This window comes from Vespula vulgaris, chromosome 10 (assembly GCF_905475345.1).
Source record: "Vespula vulgaris chromosome 10, iyVesVulg1.1, whole genome shotgun sequence".
NCBI classification, from domain to species: domain Eukaryota; kingdom Metazoa; phylum Arthropoda; class Insecta; order Hymenoptera; family Vespidae; genus Vespula; species Vespula vulgaris.
The window spans coordinates 5281889-5303463 of NC_066595.1; the positions used below are offsets into that span (position 1 = coordinate 5281889).

A 21575-nucleotide genomic window follows, 5' to 3' on the forward strand; every position below is an offset into this window, starting at 1 on the left:
TTGTAAATAATAAGTTACTCGCAAGATGTACAGCACAAAAACTTTTTCTTATTTATCGTTTTCTTACCTATATCTTTAACAAAATATTTTCAATAAAACATATATTTTTTATTTTGTTACACTTCGACGGTTCTAACCAATGTTTATATGTTATGTATATTTAAGAGATATTAATAGAATATATTGAAAGATAGAAAAATCCTAGACATCAGTTTGAAATGAACAAATGATATTAATAAGAATAGGCCACATTTTTAATTTTAATGTACATAATTTTTGGGAAGAAAAAAGATACACTTTTTTTTGTTTTTTTAGAAACATATATTACTTATAAGATCAAACCTTTCTTTACTTAATAGAATATAATATGAAGCTTAAGTTAAAAATGTTTTCAATGGAAAATAATGAAACAGTTGTATTTTAGTGTAGATATAAAATGTAGTACCTTCAAGTCGAATATGAAAAATTGAGAACTTTTACATTTTGCTTTTTGGCATAAAATCGCCCTTTCGTCCTTGTAAAAAAAAAAAGAAAAAAAAAAAGGTTTCGAGAGAAACTTTTAAATATAATATAAATGATACTTTAAAAATGCCAAATCAAGCGATCTAGTAATTTCTCAGAAATTGTGGGTACCGATTTCGAAGTTTTTTAATTTAGTTTCGAGAAAAATGTTTTTAGAATTTCATTTCCATTTTTTGTAGTTTAATAGATGTTTTTTTCTCTATTTTTTTCTACCACTTGTGAATTTTACATATACATATGCATATAAAATTGTTACATACATAGCAAAATTGCAATAAAATAAAACAGTACAGAAAAGTTAGGCGATGGAATAGTTGCTCGATTTGAAAGCATTATCTTATAATGAATATTACTATTATCGCTAACTTCGCAATTTCTTAAAATTTTTATCTGATATTTTGACTGAATATTCTTAAAACTCTAGATACTTTTAGAAAATACATATAAAAAAAAAATCGATATTTCTGACAAAGGGAAGTCATGTACCTCTTTAGAAAAGAGACTGACTTTACAATAATTTAAATTGAAAGTTCATGTATTCATCAAAGTTCTATTTGCAAATATCTTTATTGTCAAAAACAAAAGCTATATAACGTGTATGTAATCAATTAACTATTTTTTAATGATAATACAATGATGGAGAGTATATATTTTAAAAAATTGTAATGATTCAATTTATGTGAGAATATCTTTCAATATCTATTGCTTTATAATCTTGAATTATCACATTTTATAGTTATTGCAAGATATCAATTATTTCTTTATTTTACATCTATTTGTTCTAGTTATGAAATCCCACACATATTTCCATGTATATAACTATACAGAAACATATAAAGTAAAACATTAGCTTTCAATAAGTTCTTCAACAGAATGGATAGTTTTTTCTAATTGTATGGATTGTGATTCATTGTTAGGACAAGTGGAAGATAAATCCGTATGATTAAAATCTTTATCTATAGATACATCTGCTATTTTTGGTTCTTCTATAAGAGATATCTTTGAATTGTTGGATTGATCAGCATTATCAACATCAAAGTTAACCATGCATACATCTTTAATTTCTTGATCAAGTAATGTTTCTTTTTTTATATTCACACATGGATGACCACTTTCAATATGTAAAGATAAATTTTGTTTTGATGCAAATTGTTGTTTACATAAATCACATGAATAGCATTTTTTTCTTTGGTGTGATCTAGTAATATGTAATCTCAAACCTTTTTTTCTAGAAAAAACTTTTTGACAATGATCACATCTATACCATTGATCATCATTATGTTCAATAGCACGATGTTCTAAGAGAAGAAGTTCATTCTCATAGTAGATGATACAATCCATACACATAGTTCTAATGAGTTTAGGATGATGAGTAATTAAATGTGTCTTCAACTGACGTCTTAATCTAAACTTGCTAATACAGAATTCACAAGATATTTTTGTTCTACGCATAGGTACTTGTTTTTGCAAAAATGTAATCTTTTGGCGTTCTATTGCATTCAAAACATCTGTCCAATGAAGTTCTTCATCGCTATGGCAAGTATCTGTAAGTAATGAAAATACAGTGCCACACTTATCACTGGCAGATGTATCTTTCAATAATTTTTCATTTGTTGGGACTTTCTTAGATAAAGATCTTTCATTGTCTTTGGTATCTAACAATTTTGGCTTTATTATATTATTACTTTCATGATTCATTGACAATCGATCATCTTCATTAGATGGTAATATTGGATCAAATTCTATATCGCTAACGCAACCATCCACTCTATCTATAGTTATACCATAGCAATCATTATCTAATTGACCTTTAGGAAAAATATGACGCAATGTATTGTCTGCTATATAAATTTGTTGAAAAAACTGAAAGGATTGTTCCAACTTCTTTACACAATCATAGCACATGTTTAATGGCAATGTATCTTCATCATCAATTTCTATCAATAATTTTAGTTTTGAAAGAAGACTCATTTCAGTGTTTCTTTTCTTTAATGTCATATTAACTACATTATTTTTTTTCATAGCACAAGTTCTACACCAGCCTTCTTCATGAAAATTATTTTCTGTGGTATTTGCACTTTGTTCTTTAAACTGAAAAATGTTATGAGCACGGTGCGTATATGTTTTTGCTGTAACTTGATCAAACTTCGATTCGTGTTCAATCTAAAACATTTCAAAATAATTTAACAGTACTTATGTGTATTTCATTTATATAATTCTATCAAAAAAAGACTCACATAAGACATATCATTAATTCTTCCAACAGTATTATAATACCAATATGGTTGGGGTACAGCATTTTCTTTCAGCGTTCCTTTGGCTAAATAAGAATCACTTTTGAAATGATTACTGCATACAAAAAATTTCATCGATCGTAAAGTTGCAAAGTCGCGTCCAATTAAATATTCATGACCACTGTTTACCAGCCATTTAACGCATAAACCAATATCGCTTACTGGTAATTCGTGAAATATTTGTTCTTTTTCTCGAAGATCACGACAATTGATATAACTGCACTTTGTAACTTCTTCCATTATATTATACTAAAAATAATATTACTTATGACTTAAACAAAACTAAATACGTTCACTATATTGTCATTTAATAATCGAGACCACATCAGACCACATGGACCGCGTAAAAGCAAGAATACGAAATTATTCAAAAGGGTGCGCCACGTACGAAATTTTAAAACGTTTTAATTTTTAATTTACAGAATTATTTAGAAAATATTTATTTGAAGTTTATTTCTAATTATCTTTGCAAACTAATATTGTATTCTTGAGTGAATAATTTTATAATTTCACATTTAATGTCATATGCATTTTTCGCCCCAATCGGAATGCGAATTTTTAGCTTAATAAATTATTTGAGATTCTTAGATAAGAAGAATAAAAGAAAGTATTATTTTCATTAAAAAATAAGAATTAATTAAAAAGCCAATCATCATTCTTGTTTTTCGTACGCTACAATGCGATTGGTTTAAGCAACAAAGAGTACAACCAATAAAATCATTGATAGAAGAATAAGGTTACTAACGATGTACTATCAATATTGGAGGGGTATAGGGAGCCCCGAGAACGCGCCCTTGACAGTGACGTTCCTGTTTAGTGTGAAATGATGATGGTAGTAGTGGGGGAAGAAGTGAGGCTACTCTGTACCGGCACCGCCTGCACTGACCGGCTGGTGTCCGTGAACAGCCGGGTGAAGAAACGTGGAATAGGAGAAAGGACGAGAGCGTCGGTTTCGTTCATCGGAAGGCCCGCTGTCTCCATCGTTCTTGGTTCGACAATCGTTTTACGACGATTCTCTCGTAAAGTGTGCTGTTTTTGTCTGTCCTGTCTGTCTGTCTATCTCTTTTTCTCTTCCTCTCTCTCTCTCTCTCTCTTTCTTTCTCTCTCTCTTTCTCTCTCTCTCTCTCTCTCTCTCTCTCTCTCTCTCTCTCTCATGCGCGCGTTCTCTCTTTCTCTCTCGAATCTCTCTTCGTGTCTAGGGGGAGACATAGGCGCCGTGTGACAGCGATAGGAAACGAAACGATACGAGACGGGACGAGACGATACGAGACAAGACAAGACAAGACAAGACGAAATCGCACGCAGTAATTTTTGGTAGGACAGGGCGAAACCCTCGAGATCTTTCTTTTCCAAAGCTCACGCGCTTTTCCATGTCAACGACACGCGCGCTTCTACCAAAGCCAGCGTGCTACCCCCCGCGCAGAGGAGCCTCCTCCATCGTCGCCTCCGTTGCCGTCGTCGAGCGAGCACTCCACGTCGTCGCCTCGGTCGTCGTCGTCGTCGGCTCGCCGTCGTCGTCGCCGTCGTGCGCGTCGCGCCGGTGGGAGGCTCCTACGTTGATCTCCTCCCGATCGACGTTGTCAGATTCTCTTGCAAGGAGGAGAAGGAAGAGAAGGAATAACACCGAAGATAATCCGTCTTGCGAGTCAAGGATCACTGCTGGCATCGACGTCGCCGTCGGCATTGACGTCCTCACAGGGTTGAGGACGGTAGTGGAAAGGAGGGGGAGGAGGAGGAGGAGGACGACGACGTCGAGGAGGCACGCCAACGTCGCTCAAGCTGCGAGCCTGAGATGAGCGACCATGGCTGCATACACTTGAATAATTTCAAAGCAGCGAAGGGCATCCAGCCATACAAAGTGATACACTCCTATTTCGTGACCAGCACATCAACCGAGGCACGCGTAAGGAAGGTGCGACTATCTTTTTTTTCGCGTGGTTCACCATTCAACTTTAACTTTATTATTACCTTTTTATAATTCTTTATACTTTTATTCTTATCACGCGCGATTCTTGCCAATTTTCTTTATCTTTTTCAACCTCCCTCTATCTTATACATATGTGTATATATATATTATATATATACATATATATATTTATATATCTTACCTATGCATAACACGCGCCGTCGCTACCTATCTTTCTCTTTCTTTCTACCTATCATACGCTAGCTAGTTTTCCTTATCTTTTTTTCAACCATCGAATTTCCCTATGTTGGGAACTTTTATTGTGGACTTTTCGTTGTTTATGTTTTGTTATGAACAAGTTTAAGAAAGAAGAGATGGTCGTTTTATTTATGCGAAATCCTTTTTATATCCTTGTCTCATTTTCTTTTCTTTTTTTTTTATTTATCTTTGTCTCTTTTGCTCTCCCTTTTCCTCACTACATTTATTTTCTCTTTATCTTCGATCTTGGCTCTGGTTCTCGACTACTCGAGTCATGGACCATGTAGATAATGATAGAGAGACCGACGACCTAACGTAACATCTGTTTTATGTTGCTTCATAATATCATGCATGTATGTACGCTACTTCACGTTTTCCTTTGGTTATGTGTAGTTCATTCACGATTTCCAGGGACGGAACATTGATTTATGTATCTTTAGCTTTGTTTCAAATAATGTACCAATATTGTTGTCTTAACCACGTTTATAAGGTTTCGCGAAACTCGGACTGTAGATTGTAGTTTTATAAAAGATAAACATTAAAATAATTCTATTACGTATAATGTGTAATTATTTGTATTTATTTTTTGTATTTATTTTAATGTATTTATTTTTTTAAGACATTACGTTGACTAGATAATCATCGATAGTTTTAAATTGGCGCGGAAAACAAGATAATACTTTTTTTTTTAATTGAACAGCAAGATAAAATATGTTTATTCGTATATAATTAAAAAACGGTATGAAATTTTTATGTAAAAGTGTTGTATTATTGCTATTTTTTCAAGTGAAACACTGTTTTTGATTATGGATAATTTATTCCATCGGATTTTCGATTCGCAGAAATAACGAAATTACAAATTTATATTAATATTACTTTTTGTATTTACATATTTAATGTAACTTTTATATATAATAATTAATTTTTTTTTGCAGGCTGTAAGCTGCTTGTGTCATACTTGTAAAACTTACAAGGATCGTCTTCATTCTTGTCTCCATTGTATATTTTTTGGTTGCTATGTGAAGGGTCACATACAGGAGCATGCAAAAACAAAGAAACATTTTTTAGGTAATAGATTTAACGAATATCTTTACATTATAATTATCAATAATTTAATGATATCATGACTTAATAAAATTTAAAAAATGTTGAATTTTTCAGCTGTGGATTTATGTTATGGTAATATTTTGTGCTTCCAATGCGGCGATTATGTTTATGATAGAGAATTGTTATCTGTTGCTAAAGCACAATGGAGTGAATCAGCAAAATCATTGAGTTTTGGAGAATTTTATCGTGCTTGGGAACCTACTCAAATAGAGGCAGAGTTATTGAGAAAACATCCAAGGCGAAGGCGTGTTGTAGAAAATTCTACGATAGGTACTTTTTTAAAGCTATGCATACTTATTAAATGTAGAAAAACATTTATTTATGAATTTATAAGAAATAATTTGAAAGTAAAATCATATTATATAAGATATTGATACAAAGTTTTTTGGTGCTTTAGGTCTAAGAGGACTTATAAATCTTGGCAGCACATGTTTCATGAACTGTATTGTACAGGCATTGATACACACTCCACTATTACGAGACTACTTCCTGGCTGACCGTCATCACTGCCCACAACCCACTCGCTGCCTAGTCTGTGAAGTGTCCCACCTTTTTCAGGAATTTTATTCCGGTAGTAAAGCACCTCTAACGCTTCATAAACTACTTCACTTAATCTGGACACATGCGAGGCATCTAGCAGGGTATGAACAGCAAGATGCGCACGAATTTTTTATCGCTACTTTGGATGTCTTACATAGACATTGCGAAGCTGCACCAATTTTGGTAAAAGATAACCCCCATCACTGTAACTGCATTATCGATCAAATATTTACTGGTGGACTTCAGAGTGATGTTGTTTGTCAGGCATGCAAGTACGATGTTATTTATTGTTATAAAAATTATTGGAATGTATGTAATGTATATATTCACTGTTGTTTATTATCTTTTAGTGGAGTTTCGACTACGATAGATCCTTTCTGGGACATATCTTTGGATTTAGGTACCGCGGCTGGCGCATCAGGATCCGATAACTCTGGACCTCCTACCTCGTTATTAGATTGTTTAGAGAGATTTACGCGTGCAGAACATTTAGGCTCTAGTGCAAAAATTAAATGCAGTAATTGTCAAACTTATCAAGAAAGTACGAAGCAATTAACAATGAAGCAACTACCGATCGTAGCTAGTTTTCATCTGAAGCGATTTGAACACTCCAGCATTCAAGACAAAAAGATCTCTACATTCATTTCATTTCCGGAACAATTAGACATGACTCCTTTCATGTCACACAGACGTAATGGTAATAATAATAGCGCTATGATCGAAGGCTTGCCGAAAAATGGAGAAGATATGGCGTTCAGTGACAACCGATACTCATTGTTTGCTGTAATAAACCATGAAGGTTCTCTCGAGACAGGACATTATACAGCTTTCATAAGACAACAAAGGGATCAATGGTTCAAATGCGATGACCATTTGATAACAAGAGCAAAATTAAAAGATGTCTTAACTAGCGAAGGGTGAGTTCATAACCGTAAACAGAATGTACATTATATTATGATTAAGGAACTGTAGAAAGATCGTTTTGTTTTTCAGGTATTTGCTTTTTTATCATAAACAAATTTTGGAATATGGACGAAATAGTAAGGTGTAAATGTTTAATCGTATAATTAATTTATTTGTCACGACTAATGATGGGCGATAGACTTAAGTTCTTAAACGTATTGAATTTCTTAAGGTATCAACAGACACGCATAAATATGAAGTTTCGATATTGATTGATGTTGAGAATATTGAGAATGAAGTTATCTACAAAATTCTACATATTTAACTGCAGATAAGGCATATAATGCCATTGAAAATTCAAATAACGTTATTATCGAACTATGCGTTAGTATCAAATTAATAACAATTGAAAAGCAAACAAAAAATAACAGTTACAATTCAACTATAAAAATAAAGGATATTGCTTTATTAGTATAGATAAATGTAACATCATCTAAACTGTTAATTGTAAATTATCAAAGTATACAAAATAAGCGTGTTTATACGATTTGTTTAGTGTCGATATATTTTTGCGTTTGATGAACTAAGCTGAGTGCCTCTGGCGATCACTTCCCTCGTTTGTGTCCTAAATAATAATGTAAGGATAGTTTTAAGGTTAGCTCAATTTTTTTAAATGACAGATCACAATTTTTGTATGTCGCTGACTGTTGTTATATTTCTGACCTGACACGTCTATACATAAGACGCCAAGGATAGATGACACCGTACTTCGTTAGTTATCATATTAAAAATTCGATCTATTTAAATTCGTTAACTAATTAAACTCTCGACTTAATACATTTGCGATTTGACATTAACGATTTTTTATTCGAGGTACGTTGGGTCAGCGGTCCTTGGATGAAACAATTTTGTACAAACGTATTGCGAGGAGGATAATAATTTTATCCAATTAAGGCGAATCTTTTCGCTCGACTGTATATAATAAAATCACTGTTTATCAAATTTTTTGTGGTTGCCCGTTGTACCTTTTTTTTTTTAATGTCGTGATGTAGAATTTAAAGATGCTTTATAGAAAGGATGCGTTTTTGTAATTTATCGCGTGGGAATATTTTTTGTAGCGAGATATGAAGAGAATACAATTTTAATTCTTGAGTAGTAGATTCTGTTTTAATAGGTTTTTTATTTTTTTGGAAAAAAAGGAAGAAAAGAAAAAGAAAAAAGCAATCCCAACCGAAGTGCCAAATGTTCGTTGCACTTTTTGTTCTCGCCTGTATCTTTATGTTAAAACTAGCAATTTATGTTAATTGTACACTACTTAAAACGGGTTTCCGTATTGTGTTCATTGACAAGGATATTACGCGAAGTACATCGTCCCTTGAAAGCAATTTCCTATGCGTTTGTCGGGAGATTGATATCAACAGGGACGTATGTCATAAATTATACGCGATAGATCGATGTAAAGATCAATCTATAAGCTTTAACATGCAACAAAATATGTAATAATTACATATTTAACGTATGATCCTCTGTCAACAATTGTAAACCGAAGTGTTACTACGTAAGTTTAATTCTATTTCGAAGCGTATGTAGATAAAAGAAAAATAATAGATAAAAGATAAAAGATCTCGATCAATGGCATTATGAGAAAATACAAAGAAATAGTAGTTGCGAGAACTAGTGTCACTTGAGATACCGATTAACTGCAACATTGTCACAAATGCACAATATATTCACTCGTGTAACTATTAGAAATATGACCGATATGCTTCAAATTTGAGAATTAACACTACACAGCAGTTGTAACACTTCCTATAAGGCTGAATTAATCGTATAATACAGAAATAAAATTATATTTCATCGAGAATAGATCTTTTATTTTAAAATATGCTTTTTGTTTCAATGTTCATGTTTCAAAAATTCATGATATACTTCTATAAAATCGTGAATATACGTGCATTATATATGTATGTATTTTATTTGCTTCTTTCAATCATAAGATGCGTAACTGATCATTCTATTCGTCGTTCTTTACTAAATTATGTAAACTGATCGTTTCGTATTGTCATTGATACATGAAGTAACAATTATACATACATATGTATTGTGCTTGATTTAAATTTAAATGGCGCGAATTTCTCGTATTTTCACGGATATCGAATTGACTATTGTCGATGCAAAAAATGATTGTAAATAGAAGTGATATAAGAAAATATTGTAAATATAAAATGTTTGCTAAAAATTATTTTTTGATCAATTATATATGTACATGAATTTTTACAGCTACATTAATTAACGTCGTAGTGATGGAGAAAAGATGGACGCCTTGACGTTTGGCTCGCACAGGTAAACAGTCGATCGTGTTATAAATTTGTGAGATTTCTTTTAATCCTTAAAATGTTGCTTTATAAAAAAATATAATTTATTTTACAGACTTGTCCACCTTGATTTGAAGGGCGCTCCTCCACGAGTTAATTATTTCGAAAAGGTTTGTCGAGCAAATAAACAATCATTCTGTTTGTATACTTTCATACGTACATATCTTTGTTTCGCACATTCTTCTTTTAAATAAAGCACTACGATAATAGATCCTAACCTTACTTTTACGACTAATAGAAATATATTTTCATTTATATTGCATGAACAAACCTTAGTTTTCCTTCATTCTTAGATTTATAAAGGAAAGAAAGAAAGGAAACAACAATTCTATGTATGTAAGTTTGGCGCGACAATGGAATGTGCGTCACTCACGAATGCATAACGTGATTCATTCAGACTTAAAAAAAAGTTAAGTGACCCTTGATATATTTATTTATGTACGATTATTCATAACTAAATCAAGTTTTACTTAATTGTCATTTATGATTTAATTGGTTAAGTTAAAAAAATAATTATCAAGAGATTTTATTTACATGGTACATTTAGTTATTATAATGATATTTTGAAATTTGTTATGTTACATAAAATAAATTAGTATTTACTCATATAATCACATATTTGAATAAATGCTAATAAATAATTGTCTTGATAATATAGCTGATAATTATTATTCACATCACACATTACAGTTATTTCCTTTGATAAGAGCATGGGGTGCTACTGGGTTACTCTTAGAATGGGAGGATACCTTCCCATACAATCGAGAGCTTACTCCAATAGGAAGCAACAGACCGATCAATTTGGCAAGCGGATATACAGTTCAAGAAGCAAGGCAAATCTTACAGATAGCAGGAGATTGTGGTTTGGCAGTTGTACCATTGGTACAAACTTTTGGACATATGGAGGTGAGTAAATAAATGATAGTAAGAATAAACTCAAATTTTAACTTATATCTATGCATTATCACAGTTTGTTCTGAAACATGATGAATGGCGCTCTTTACGTGAAGTAGAACGCTTCCCAAGCTCTATATGTCCATCTAATCCACGAACTTTGCCATTGGTAACATCTTTAATTCGTCAAATAGTGAGTTTTCATCCAGATATACAATACTTACATATAGGTGCTGATGAAGTCTGGCATCTTGGTCTTTGCTCTGTTTGTACCAAACGGGCTGCAGCTAGTAAACATGGGAAACCATCTTTATATTTGGAGCACATTTTAGCAATTGCACAATATGTACAAGAGACATATCCTTATTTAAAGATAATAATCTGGGATGATATGCTGAGGTCAATAGACTTTCAGGTGCTAAAAGGTATTTGAATTAATTTTATTTATTAAATGATTAATATTTTTTTCAATTACTGTTAGATTGAAATTATATCATTTTTGCTTATAGAGCATTATATAGGGAAATATGTTGAACCAATGATTTGGCACTATAATCCTAGAGATAATTTTGCTCTACCTCAAGGTATTTATTTATTTATGATGCATGATTTATTTATTTATGCAAATAAATGCAATAAATTTTTTAATCAATTTTCTTCTTAGATATCTGGGACAAATATAGTGCCATATTTCCACACATTTGGGCAGCAACTGCGTTTAAAGGTGCAACTGGGTCTTGCCAACACATCCCAATAATTCGAAATCATATAAGTAATCATGAGAAATGGCTAGAAGAATTAGGCATTAATGTAAATAAAGTTCATGAATTTCGAGGCACAGTATTTACTGGATGGTCAAGGTAAATGTTTCGTAAATTATACGTAATAATAGTTTCTTGGAAATTATTTTTGTACTCAGGTATGATCATTATGCTACAATGTGTGAGTTATTGCCTACAGCAATACCATCATTAGCACTATGCTTAAAAGTATGGCTCCATGGTTACTCAGAACAAGTGCATATTCAAGTTGCTAAGAGCCTAGGATACATAGATCATCCATTACATATAATACCTCAGCCACGACCAGCACCAATACCAAATAATTTATTGTTTCCTGGATGGCAAGTGGCAATTGGTATTGAGTGGTTCATAAATTTTAAAACTAAATATCACAATATTATAGCTAGTGAGCAGTAAGTATAAAAAATTTAGTATTATTTCTTGTATGAGTATTATATAATATATATATATATATATATATATATATATATATATATGCATCTTATATGATTATAAATTTAAATAGAATATTAACTTGGATGAATCCATGGCAAGTTTCTAATAATCATACAAATCCTATGCAATTGGAGAGTTTAATACCTGCATTCACAGAGTAAGTATTATATCACTTCATGACATAACTTTGTTACATCAAAATAATTGTAATTCATAAAGTTTATATAATATATAGTTTGTTATTGGAGTTATCATCTTTGGAGGGATATTTAAGAGTTCAAATGGAAAGTATCTTCTTCCCATTTATGATTGATGAGTGGATGGGCACAAATCTTCAGCCAATGAAAATAAAGCTTACAGAGTTGAAACAAATTACAGAAAACCAACTTAAGTTAAGCACTCGCGCGTAGAATTTATTGAGTATATCTTAGTATGTTTATTTCTGATCTCGGAGAATAATTTTCGATGCAAATGGTTCATAAGAAGTAGAATATAGAGCATAGAGCATAAGAAATATTTAAAAAAATAATAAGGAAGAAAAATACAAATAAATATTGTATAATATGAAATATTCCTTTTAGATGTAATAAAATTAGAGTAGGCTTCAAAGAGTATAATGTCATGCAAGTGACATACAATGTAATTTTATAAGAAAAAGAAATAATTATTTTAATACTTCATTTGAACATAAGTAAATCTATGAGAGCAACTACATCATTTGCTATCATACTTTATCATATCGTAAACTATGCTGTGATATTTGGCTATGAAAGATAGTAACATTAAATCCTATCTATCCATTTTTGCTTCATCTCTCCCACTAGCATGTAGATTTAAATGATATCTATAAATAAAAAGTACAAATATTTTTTGTACTTATGATTCATATTACTAGCATTATGAATTACTTTTGAAGATAAAAAAAATAGTATTTTTAATACTAGGACACTTAGACCATTATTTTTTATAGAAAATATGATGTATTTAAAATTATTTGTCAAAGTGATTGTAATGTATGTCACGCATGTATATTTAATATTTTTTAATATTGCATGATAAATCTGTTTCATTTTAAATATGTTTATTAGTGTATAATAGATCTTCTGTAAAGTAAAAAAAAAGAAATAAAGTAATATAAAATTAAATCAGAGAATTAACATGAAGATAATAAATATATAATTTATCAATAATAATGCTTATTTCTGTAATAGTATGATATAATATTTGTATAAGTGAGATAACAAAGGAAATATTTTCTAGTTACAAAAATAAGTAGAGTGACATTTGTTTTTAGAATATTATAACATCTATGGCCATATTGCATTTTTTATGAAAAGATTTGTCAAATAATTACTACATCTACCAATGTTCTATATACTTATAAAAAATTATGCAAAATATTAATTTAACATTAATTTAAAACAGTATTTTTTCATATTATTAATTAAAATGTATTATCAAGAAGTATAAAACATGTCACAGCTCCAGGACCGTGATGAACAAGAAGCTCTTAAACAAGATGAATTTTTTAAAAAAACATTAATCAGTGTGAAGCCTTTTATATTAAATCTAACATCTGTGACAGATGCTCAATTATGCAAAGTTTGGCTTGATAAGCTAAGTCTTTCTTCTTCTCAACGCAATCTTAGAAATGAGTATCTTCTAGAATTATATCAGCAATTGAAAAAAGGTCATGTAGGAGGTATATTTAGTGAACCCCCACCTTTAGGTTCTCTTATACCATTACCTAAATCATATCGCATGGTAATCTCATATTCATGTATTTATATGATTATTAATTATAATATAATAACTAATATATAATATGTTTGAATTTTACTTAAAATATAATTGTCATTTTTTTCTTATTAAATAACTATATGATTTAGGTATATATTAGTTCATCCTTAAGTGATCTGTCAGAATTTAGTACGACATCATATCACAAATGTGAGCAAATCAATGACTATAAAACATGTTCACAAAATACTACATCAAGAATACAAGATAAAAATTCTACAAGTACAAGTCAATATGTACCTACATTTAAACCACCTTCGTCAGTTCAATTTTATAATGATAACATAGTAGATAGAGGTCAATTTAGAATACATAGGCATGATACTGATTCACTAATTGCTACCATTAAAGAGTTACAAATGCAAAATAAATCTTTACATCAACAACTATTAGAATATCAAGAAATTAATGCAATAAATGAAAATTTACATACTAATATAAGGCAACTAACTTCTGAAGTTACTGCACTGAAAGCTAAGTGAGTGTAAATGTAAGCTCTATAGATTTTTTACATTCAAAGAAAATATAAGATTATTTATAATAATGTATTTATATAAGAAGAATGTAATATTAATTCATTTTATTAGATTACTAGAGACACAAAAAGTAAAAAATATTCTAGAATCCACTCATAAAGAAAATGTTCAACAATATAAAAATAAAGTTAGTGAACAATTTTCTAAACTGAAATTTCAATTACATGAGGCTGAATGTAAAAATGAAAATTTAAATAACAATTTGCTTACAATGTCACAAGAATTGGATAAAATTATTCGTGATAAGGTAAGAAGTAAAAAATGCTGAATATAGAAAAACAAGATTTTTAATAGTTTTTTCTAAGGAAGAAGAGATTAATACAATAAAGAAGCAATGTATGGATAAATTAGAATCCATGCGCCAACAATATGAAGTTCTTTTAAAAGTAAAAGATTTAGAAATAAATACACAGGTAGATTTAATTCATCAGAAGGATTTGGAATTATCCAAAAAAGATGAAGAAGGAAATAAGAAAACTGAATTACTGACAAATAAAATTAAGGAGATGGAAATTAAGCTTGAAACAGAGACAAAAGATGTAATTATTTATAAGTTACAAATTGTTGCATGTTAAATTTTATATTAAATGATCTAAATATATACTTTCAGGATGATAAATTACGAGCTATGTTAACAGATCAAAATGCAATAATGAGACAAGAATTTGATAAGATAAGAAGTGAAATGGAACTTGTATCTCAAAATCAAAATGAGAATTTAGTTTCTAAAATGATAACCTTGAAGAAGACTATACTAAAGCTTCAAAAGTCGAAAGACAAACTTGCATACGATTATGAAAAAAAAATTAACCATATTCTTAAGGTTTATTTATAACATTTGCAATTAATATGATTTTGTAGTTTAATTTTTTTTTTAATTTATTTTTCTGCAATACAGAACAAAGATTTGGAAATTAAGTCATTATATATACAATTTCAAGGACAGAAAACTGACTTATGCACATCCTTGTGTTCGGAAAAACAATGCGAATTAAATTCTCTTGTAGATTCATTAGAAGAAAAATATAAACTGCTTCTTGTAACAGCTGATGCAACAGCTGAAAATCAGCGTCAGAATTATCTTAAGGTAAAATTATTTGATTTGTGTAATTATATACTTCTTTAATCATTGTGTATTACTTACATAAATATTTCTTTTTTACTTATTTAACTTAATTTTTCAATATTTTTTTTTTATATATTAAAAATATCTTAAAATTTCATATACATTTTTTTTTAATTTTCAGAAAATAAGCATATTAGAAAATGAACTATATCAAGTAAAAAAAAATATTCGAAGTAATGATTAATGAATATAATGGTAATGAATATGGTAATGAATATAATAGTAATGTATTATTATTACTATTTTTAGTGTTCTGTAATAATGTCATATATATTAATAAAAAGACGCGTAAGTATATCATTATTTTAATCTATATTTATTTTCTTAATTATTAAGTTATAGATAAATAAAACTGAATAAATAAATTCAAAAAAACTATAAATGGATTACACATAATCCTATTATAGAAGAATTATCTGAATAAATAATATAACTTCATCATTCGTTTTAAATTATTAGAATTTTGGCGCCCAAATATAAAGTAATAATTAGTAATGAGGTTATGATGTAGATATTGTTTAATTTGGCAATCCTGCTTGTCATGCTTATGTTGGTTTCTATAGCAACCTATTTGACAACAAAATCAAATTGGCCTCGATTCCAATAAAATTATACTTTCCGATTGTTATAAACTTTATAATCAAGTATAATCAATTGTGAAAAAGAAAATAGTGAAATATTTCGATTATTTATTTCATCAAGTGTCTTTTATATAAATTAATATGTTTTGCGATCAGTAATATCTTTACTAATGGACAGAGTGTATATGTATATATACACGCATAATTTTATTGATTTAAAATATTTTTAAAGATAAAATATGATCAAAATGATAATTAAAAAAAAATTTATAATTATATTTATGTAAATTTTTAAACATCTGCAATCATATAACAAGTAAAAAGATGTCTTTATACTTTGATACACGAGTGCAAAATCCAGAAACTGCTTCAATAAGCACACACACAACATGGCATCCTAATTATCCATTATTGGCTGTAGCAGCATATTCTCAAGATAAAGGAGGATTTGTAACAGTTTATGACGATCAAGGGGAGCCTTTACAAGATGTAGAATCTTCAAAACACTCTGTAGCTCAGGTGACTGCTCTTGGTTGGCATCCTGATAGAAGATGGCTAGCTGCAGGATGGGAAAATGGAGATCTACGGGTTAATAATTTTATAATCTTATAAAAAAGAATTTATAAATATAAATCCTTTTGTTATATGATATTCATATATTAATCAAATATATTTGTATTATTACTTAACTACAGATATGGCCAGGTGATACAAATAGCACTGAATTTAATGTGATAATAACACCACATCATGATCCTATAACAATTTTACAATGGAGTCCACATGGAAGTCGATTGGTATCGGCAGATGCTGCTGGTTCTATAATAGCTTGGAAAATTGATTCTAGAGGTCAGCTGCTTATGGTTTTTCATCATGAATTAAAAGGATCTTTTGTACATATTGCATTCATTCCACTAAAACCAAGCATGGATTATAGGTAATTTGAATTGTTTGTAAAATAAAAATAACATAATTATTATTTACTTAGATATATTATATATGTAATATGGTAAATAAAATTTAGTGATTTGGCAAAAGCTGCAGTAGCTGGAGATGAAAGAGCATTAGATCTATTCAGCTATTGGCGTCCCAGAACTGCTGCACCAACATCTGTTCTAACTCGAAAAGATAATCATGCTTTTTATATTGGAACTTCAAATGGAGTTATATATTTTATTGATGCTCAAGGGCAATGTATAGAAGTTTTCAATACAGATGGTGTTACACTACACTTTTTATTGCATCATCAGTTAAGAGATTCTATCATAATTATGACAGAAGGTTTAAATATTGGATATTACCAAACAGATTCAATTACTGGGCAATTAACAGAAATAACTAAGGTACTTTTAAAATGATGAATACATTTTCAGCGAATATTCCTGTGTACTTATTATTTCAAATTTTTGATCAGGTGAAACTCAGTGGTCGAAGTGATATACCTCGTAGCGGTCCTGCTATATGTTGGGCTGGTGGTAATACATTAGCTGTGTTAACTGGAGAACTGGGAGTTCGTTGTTGGGATCTTCACACTGGAGATACATATGTTCTATCACCTCCTGATTCATTGACTGGTAATCTTGCCACACCTCAGGAAATCTGTACAAGTTTATCCTTTTGCAAAAATAATGGTATTTGTTATACATTATAATTCACCAAGATATTATTTTTTGATAATATCCATTCATATTCTATAAAATATAATGTAGATACATTGGCTGCTGGGACGAACTTGGGTACAATTTATTTATGGAAAGGAAAAGTTGTAACTGATTCTGATGAAAATCGTTGGCCTAGTATTCCAGAGTCATGTACAATTCATGGTACTGTCAAACAACTGATGTGGGGTGCCACCTTATTAAGAAATCCCCTTCTAGCAGTTAACTGTATTACGAACGTTTTTATTTTGCATCAACAATCGATGTGTGCCGCATACAATGACGGGGTTTGTGCAAGCCAGCTTAGTCCAACACAAATTTTATTGGAAGTAGATGGACAAATGCATACACTCAAAACCGACATTCAAGTACAGATCGTTGCTGTGAATAAAGAATATGCAGCTGTTTCATCCAGCAGACAAGTGGTAGTTTATAGGATTAATAAGGATGATTCATTAGGGGCAGTAATTATAGGAAGTTTTGCTTGTGACACTGAAAAAATGTTGATTTATGAACACACATTGATTATCTTGACACCATTAGTTATTCAATTGCGCTCAACAGAAGGTACTATTACACAAACATTACCTACAATGCCGGAAGAAGGAGAACCGATTACTATGGACCTTACGGGTCGATATTTAACAGTTGCATCATTAAACGGTATCTTAAAAATTTGGGATTTAAGCAAAAGGGAAATCGAGCTACATACTAGAGCTATGGCAACGTACGAAGCCATTAATGACTTTGCTGAAATTATTGAAGCCAAATGTAATTCGGATTGTCGATGTGTGTCTATTACCGTTGCTATGGCTAATCTAATGCCTAGTTCAATCCTTTATGTATGGGACATAGAGAGTGATCAAATGCACGAATTTGATTTTGCCAGGTCAGATGATACGATCGACGATGAATCTGCACTGTAAGTAATAATAGTAAAAAATGTAATAATTTTTCAGTATTCTATTAATTTATCAATTTATTTGTTCCAGAGCTATGAAATGTAAAGGTAGATTGGTTACTGCTCATTGCTGGGATTTCGAAGACCCTAGGCTTTTAGTTTGTCGTGCACAAAAAGTCGAAACGCGAGAATCTAAAACATCGAAATCAACCAAAAATGATGATGAGGTATGATGCACGTTTTTTATTACTTATTTCTAAACCATTATATTCATTCAATTAAGGATTTTCATAATTTTTAGGCTGCTGTAGTATTTGTTTCGCTATTCGCTACTTCTGATTACGGAATTGCTCTACAAGACGTAAAATCAATAGAAGACGAGAACTGCAGATTATTGGGTGTACAATCGCCTCATATAATAATCTTAAATTCCGAACAAGTACTTGAAAGGGATAGTAAAATTATGCGATTACTTATGAGAGACTTCGAAGAGCTTGAAGACTGCGATCCCGTTACTAAAAAAGCTGTTCTAGATTTTAGTTTTCATATTAGTGTAGCTAATATGGATGAAGCTTTCAAAGCTATAAAAACTATTAAAAACGAAGTTGTTTGGAAAAGTTTAGCAAGAATGTGTGTAAAGACCAAGCAATTGAATATGGCTCTTTTATGTCTGGGACATATGAAACAAGCTAAGGCAGCAAAAGCATTGAAACAAGCAATGCAGGATGACAGTTTAAATTTAGAGACCAAAGTTGGTATATTAGCGGTCGAGCTTGGATTGTATGTAAGTATTCATTTGAGATTAACAAAGTTATAATCTGTACTTAAACAGTAAGTATAATAAATATCGAATGTTCAACAGAGCGATGCTGAACGTCTTTTTCGCGAAGCGAAAAGACTCGATCTATTGGGTAAACTTTTGGAAGCTCGTAATAAATTTAAAGAAGCCATAGAATTAGCATCGAACGAAAACAAAATTCGTGAAAAGACAAGTTACTATAATTATGCAAAGGTTCTTGAATGGGAAGGAAAAGTTGTGGAGGCGATCGATATGTATACGAAAGCTGATTGTCACAGATCCGAAGTGCCAAGAATGTTACTTTCAAGACCGAGAGAACTTGCAGGATATCTAAATAACTGCGACGACTCGTAAGTATTATACATGTATAATTTCAATACCATTTTATCAGTTTTTTCTTTTTTCTTTTTTAATGAACAATTATCTTGTAACATTTTAGTCAAATAAAAAATTGGCATGCTCAGTACATAGAATCGACCGGAGATATGGAAGGAGCTTTGCGCTTATACGAGCAAGCCAATGATACGTTGTCCATGACAAGATTATTGTGTTATTTCAATAGAGAAGACGAAGTATGCGATCTCGTGTTAAGAACAAATCATGCTGCATCTGCATATCATTTAGCTGCACATTATGAATCCAAAAATAATGTATCACAGTCCATCCATTTTTATACTATAGCAAAGGCATATACAAATGCAATTCGTTTGTGCAAGGTAACGTATACACGGAAGTGTTGTAGTTAAATTACATACTTTCAAACAATCTCTAATATTTATATTTAATTAGGAACATCACATGTCTGAAGAACTGTGGCCTTTGGCAGTTTTAGCATCCAGGCAATCGCAAATAGAAGTTGCGAAATATTACGAAGAAAATGAACAATTGGATAGAGCTGTTCTCCTTTATCATAAAGCTGGTTTATTGCATAAAGCTTTGGATATAGCTTTTAGGACACAACAATATAGTGCTTTACAGCTTATTACTATGGATGTTAATGCTGATTCCGACCCTGTTCTTATCGAGAAGTGTGCAGAGTATTTTGTACAAAACGAACAAATAGATAAGGCTGTTGATTTATTTGCTATTGGTAAAAAATACATGGAGGCATTAGAATTAATGCAAAAACACAATGTAACGTTAACAGAAGATCTTGCAGAAAAAATGACAACAGAAAAGATAGAGAATGATGCAGAACACGAAAAGAGGAGGATTAATACATTAGAAAAAATCGGTGAAATAGCGTTTGATCAAGGAAATTATCATTTAGCTACCAAAAAGTTCACACAAGCTGGAAACAAGTTAAGAGCCATGAAAGCTTTACTCAAATCTGGCGATACGGAAAAGATTTGTTTTTTCGCACAGGTTTCAAGACAAAGAGAAATTTATATCATGGCAGGCAATTATTTACAGTCATTGGATTGGCAAAATCAACCTGAAATTCTGAAGAATATCATTAATTTTTATTCGAAAGGCAAAGCGATGGATTTGCTAGCTAATTTCTATGTGGCCTGTGCTCAAGTAGAGATCGACGAATTTCAAAATTACGAAAAAGCTTTAGATGCATTAAACCAAGCAAGTAGATGTCTTGCTAAAGTAATAGCACCTAGAGATCCTGATCTTCACAAAAGAGCTACCGACTTAGTCAATAATAGAATGGCAGCGATAAGACGTTATATAGATATTAAAAAGTATGTAAATATTTGATAGTTTTTTTATAATGTTCTATAAAATAGTGATACTTTGTAAATGAAAATTATTTTCTTTCATAGATTATTCGACAGAGGCGAAACGGAAACAGCAATGTCGCAGGTTCAACAATTACTCGACTCTCAGGGTTCCGATTTAGAGCAATCTGTTCGTCGTGGTGATTTGTTTGCTACTATTACTCAACATTATGCGAACGTGGGAGATACCGAAAAAGCTCGGGCTACTGTCGAAGAATTAAAACGTTTAGTACCTGGCATAAATCTCAGTTATTACTATAACGTTAATTTGTTAGAAGCATTGGGATATAAACCATCAATTCAATATCAGGAAAGTTCTGATAAAGACGATGATATCGAGGAACTTTTAGGCGAATGAAAATTAAAGTAAGTGCATTACTTGTACGAAATTTTTACGTATCAGTTATCGT

At 30.8% G+C, this 21575-nt stretch overlaps 5 protein-coding genes across 7 annotated transcripts; 4 read left to right on the top strand and 1 right to left on the bottom strand.

Moving 5' to 3' along the window:
- Nucleotides 1–41: 41 nt before the first annotated feature.
- LOC127066764 (zinc finger protein 62-like) lies at nt 42–3550 on the bottom strand. Of its 2 annotated transcripts, XM_051000879.1 has the most exons (3): nt 2979–3550; nt 2760–2842; nt 42–2685 (listed from the first exon to the last, which is right to left on the bottom strand). In XM_051000879.1, the coding sequence occupies exons 2-3, from the start codon at nt 2766–2768 to the stop codon at nt 1369–1371; spliced, it is 1326 nt and encodes a 441-aa protein (XP_050856836.1). In that variant the 5' UTR covers nt 2769–2842; nt 2979–3550; the 3' UTR covers nt 42–1368. The 2 variants fall into 2 exon arrangements, with proteins under 2 accessions (XP_050856836.1, XP_050856835.1); XM_051000878.1 differs by having other exon boundaries at nt 2760–3548.
- Nucleotides 3551–4584: 1034 nt separating this feature from the next.
- LOC127066766 (ubiquitin carboxyl-terminal hydrolase 22) lies at nt 4585–8532 on the top strand. 2 transcript variants are annotated; one of them, XM_051000881.1, is made up of 6 exons: nt 4585–4728; nt 5916–6048; nt 6142–6357; nt 6485–6899; nt 6978–7544; nt 7621–8532. In XM_051000881.1, the coding sequence occupies exons 1-6, from the start codon at nt 4609–4611 to the stop codon at nt 7676–7678; spliced, it is 1509 nt and encodes a 502-aa protein (XP_050856838.1). In that variant the 5' UTR covers nt 4585–4608; the 3' UTR covers nt 7679–8532. The 2 variants fall into 2 exon arrangements, with proteins under 2 accessions (XP_050856838.1, XP_050856839.1); XM_051000882.1 differs by having other exon boundaries at nt 6485–6728.
- A 999-nt stretch (nt 8533–9531) lies between these two features.
- Nucleotides 9532–13056, top strand: LOC127066768 (hexosaminidase D-like). The gene is made up of 9 exons (XM_051000887.1): nt 9532–9873; nt 9961–10015; nt 10596–10811; nt 10876–11224; nt 11309–11383; nt 11464–11659; nt 11719–11994; nt 12108–12194; nt 12273–13056. Exons 1-9 carry the CDS (start codon nt 9845–9847, stop codon nt 12445–12447), a joined length of 1458 nt encoding a protein of 485 aa, XP_050856844.1. The 5' UTR covers nt 9532–9844; the 3' UTR covers nt 12448–13056.
- Nucleotides 13057–13331: 275 nt separating this feature from the next.
- Nucleotides 13332–16638, top strand: LOC127066765 (centrosomal protein of 112 kDa-like). The gene is made up of 8 exons (XM_051000880.1): nt 13332–13801; nt 13927–14315; nt 14425–14620; nt 14679–14912; nt 14984–15196; nt 15272–15460; nt 15621–15787; nt 16502–16638. The coding sequence occupies exons 1-7, from the start codon at nt 13511–13513 to the stop codon at nt 15681–15683; spliced, it is 1575 nt and encodes a 524-aa protein (XP_050856837.1). The 5' UTR covers nt 13332–13510; the 3' UTR covers nt 15684–15787; nt 16502–16638.
- LOC127066755 (intraflagellar transport protein 140 homolog) lies at nt 15836–21523 on the top strand. Its single transcript, XM_051000848.1, has 11 exons — nt 15836–16668; nt 16776–17017; nt 17105–17423; nt 17495–17711; nt 17790–18660; nt 18731–18866; nt 18941–19423; nt 19502–19788; nt 19878–20154; nt 20228–21129; nt 21211–21523. The coding sequence occupies exons 1-11, from the start codon at nt 16405–16407 to the stop codon at nt 21521–21523; spliced, it is 4311 nt and encodes a 1436-aa protein (XP_050856805.1). The 5' UTR covers nt 15836–16404.
- Nucleotides 21524–21575: the final 52 nt, after the last annotated feature.

Bases quoted from the DNA above. Each gene is read 5' to 3' on its own strand.
- LOC127066764 (XM_051000878.1), bottom strand. From the start codon at position 3,056: ATGGAAGAAGTTACAAAGTGCAGTTATATCAATTGTCGTGATCTTCGA. The intron at 2,686-2,759 runs GTGAGTCTTTTT...GAAATGTTTTAG, and splicing joins GAATTAATGATATGTCTTAT to ATTGAACACGAATCGAAGTT.
- LOC127066766 (XM_051000881.1), top strand. From the start codon at position 4,609: ATGAGCGACCATGGCTGCATACACTTGAATAATTTCAAAGCAGCGAAG. The intron at 4,729-5,915 runs GTGCGACTATCT...TTTTTTTTGCAG, and splicing joins CCGAGGCACGCGTAAGGAAG to GCTGTAAGCTGCTTGTGTCA. The intron at 6,049-6,141 runs GTAATAGATTTA...TGAATTTTTCAG, and splicing joins AACAAAGAAACATTTTTTAG to CTGTGGATTTATGTTATGGT.
- LOC127066768 (XM_051000887.1), top strand. From the start codon at position 9,845: ATGGACGCCTTGACGTTTGGCTCGCACAG. The intron at 9,874-9,960 runs GTAAACAGTCGA...TTTATTTTACAG, and splicing joins TTGACGTTTGGCTCGCACAG to ACTTGTCCACCTTGATTTGA. The intron at 11,225-11,308 runs GTATTTGAATTA...TTTTGCTTATAG, and splicing joins AGACTTTCAGGTGCTAAAAG to AGCATTATATAGGGAAATAT.
- LOC127066765 (XM_051000880.1), top strand. From the start codon at position 13,511: ATGTCACAGCTCCAGGACCGTGATGAACAAGAAGCTCTTAAACAAGAT. The intron at 14,913-14,983 runs GTAATTATTTAT...ATATACTTTCAG, and splicing joins TTGAAACAGAGACAAAAGAT to GATGATAAATTACGAGCTAT. The intron at 15,197-15,271 runs GTTTATTTATAA...TCTGCAATACAG, and splicing joins AAATTAACCATATTCTTAAG to AACAAAGATTTGGAAATTAA.
- LOC127066755 (XM_051000848.1), top strand. From the start codon at position 16,405: ATGTCTTTATACTTTGATACACGAGTGCAAAATCCAGAAACTGCTTCA. The intron at 17,712-17,789 runs GTATTTGTTATA...AATATAATGTAG, and splicing joins ATCCTTTTGCAAAAATAATG to ATACATTGGCTGCTGGGACG. The intron at 18,867-18,940 runs GTATGATGCACG...CATAATTTTTAG, and splicing joins CAACCAAAAATGATGATGAG to GCTGCTGTAGTATTTGTTTC.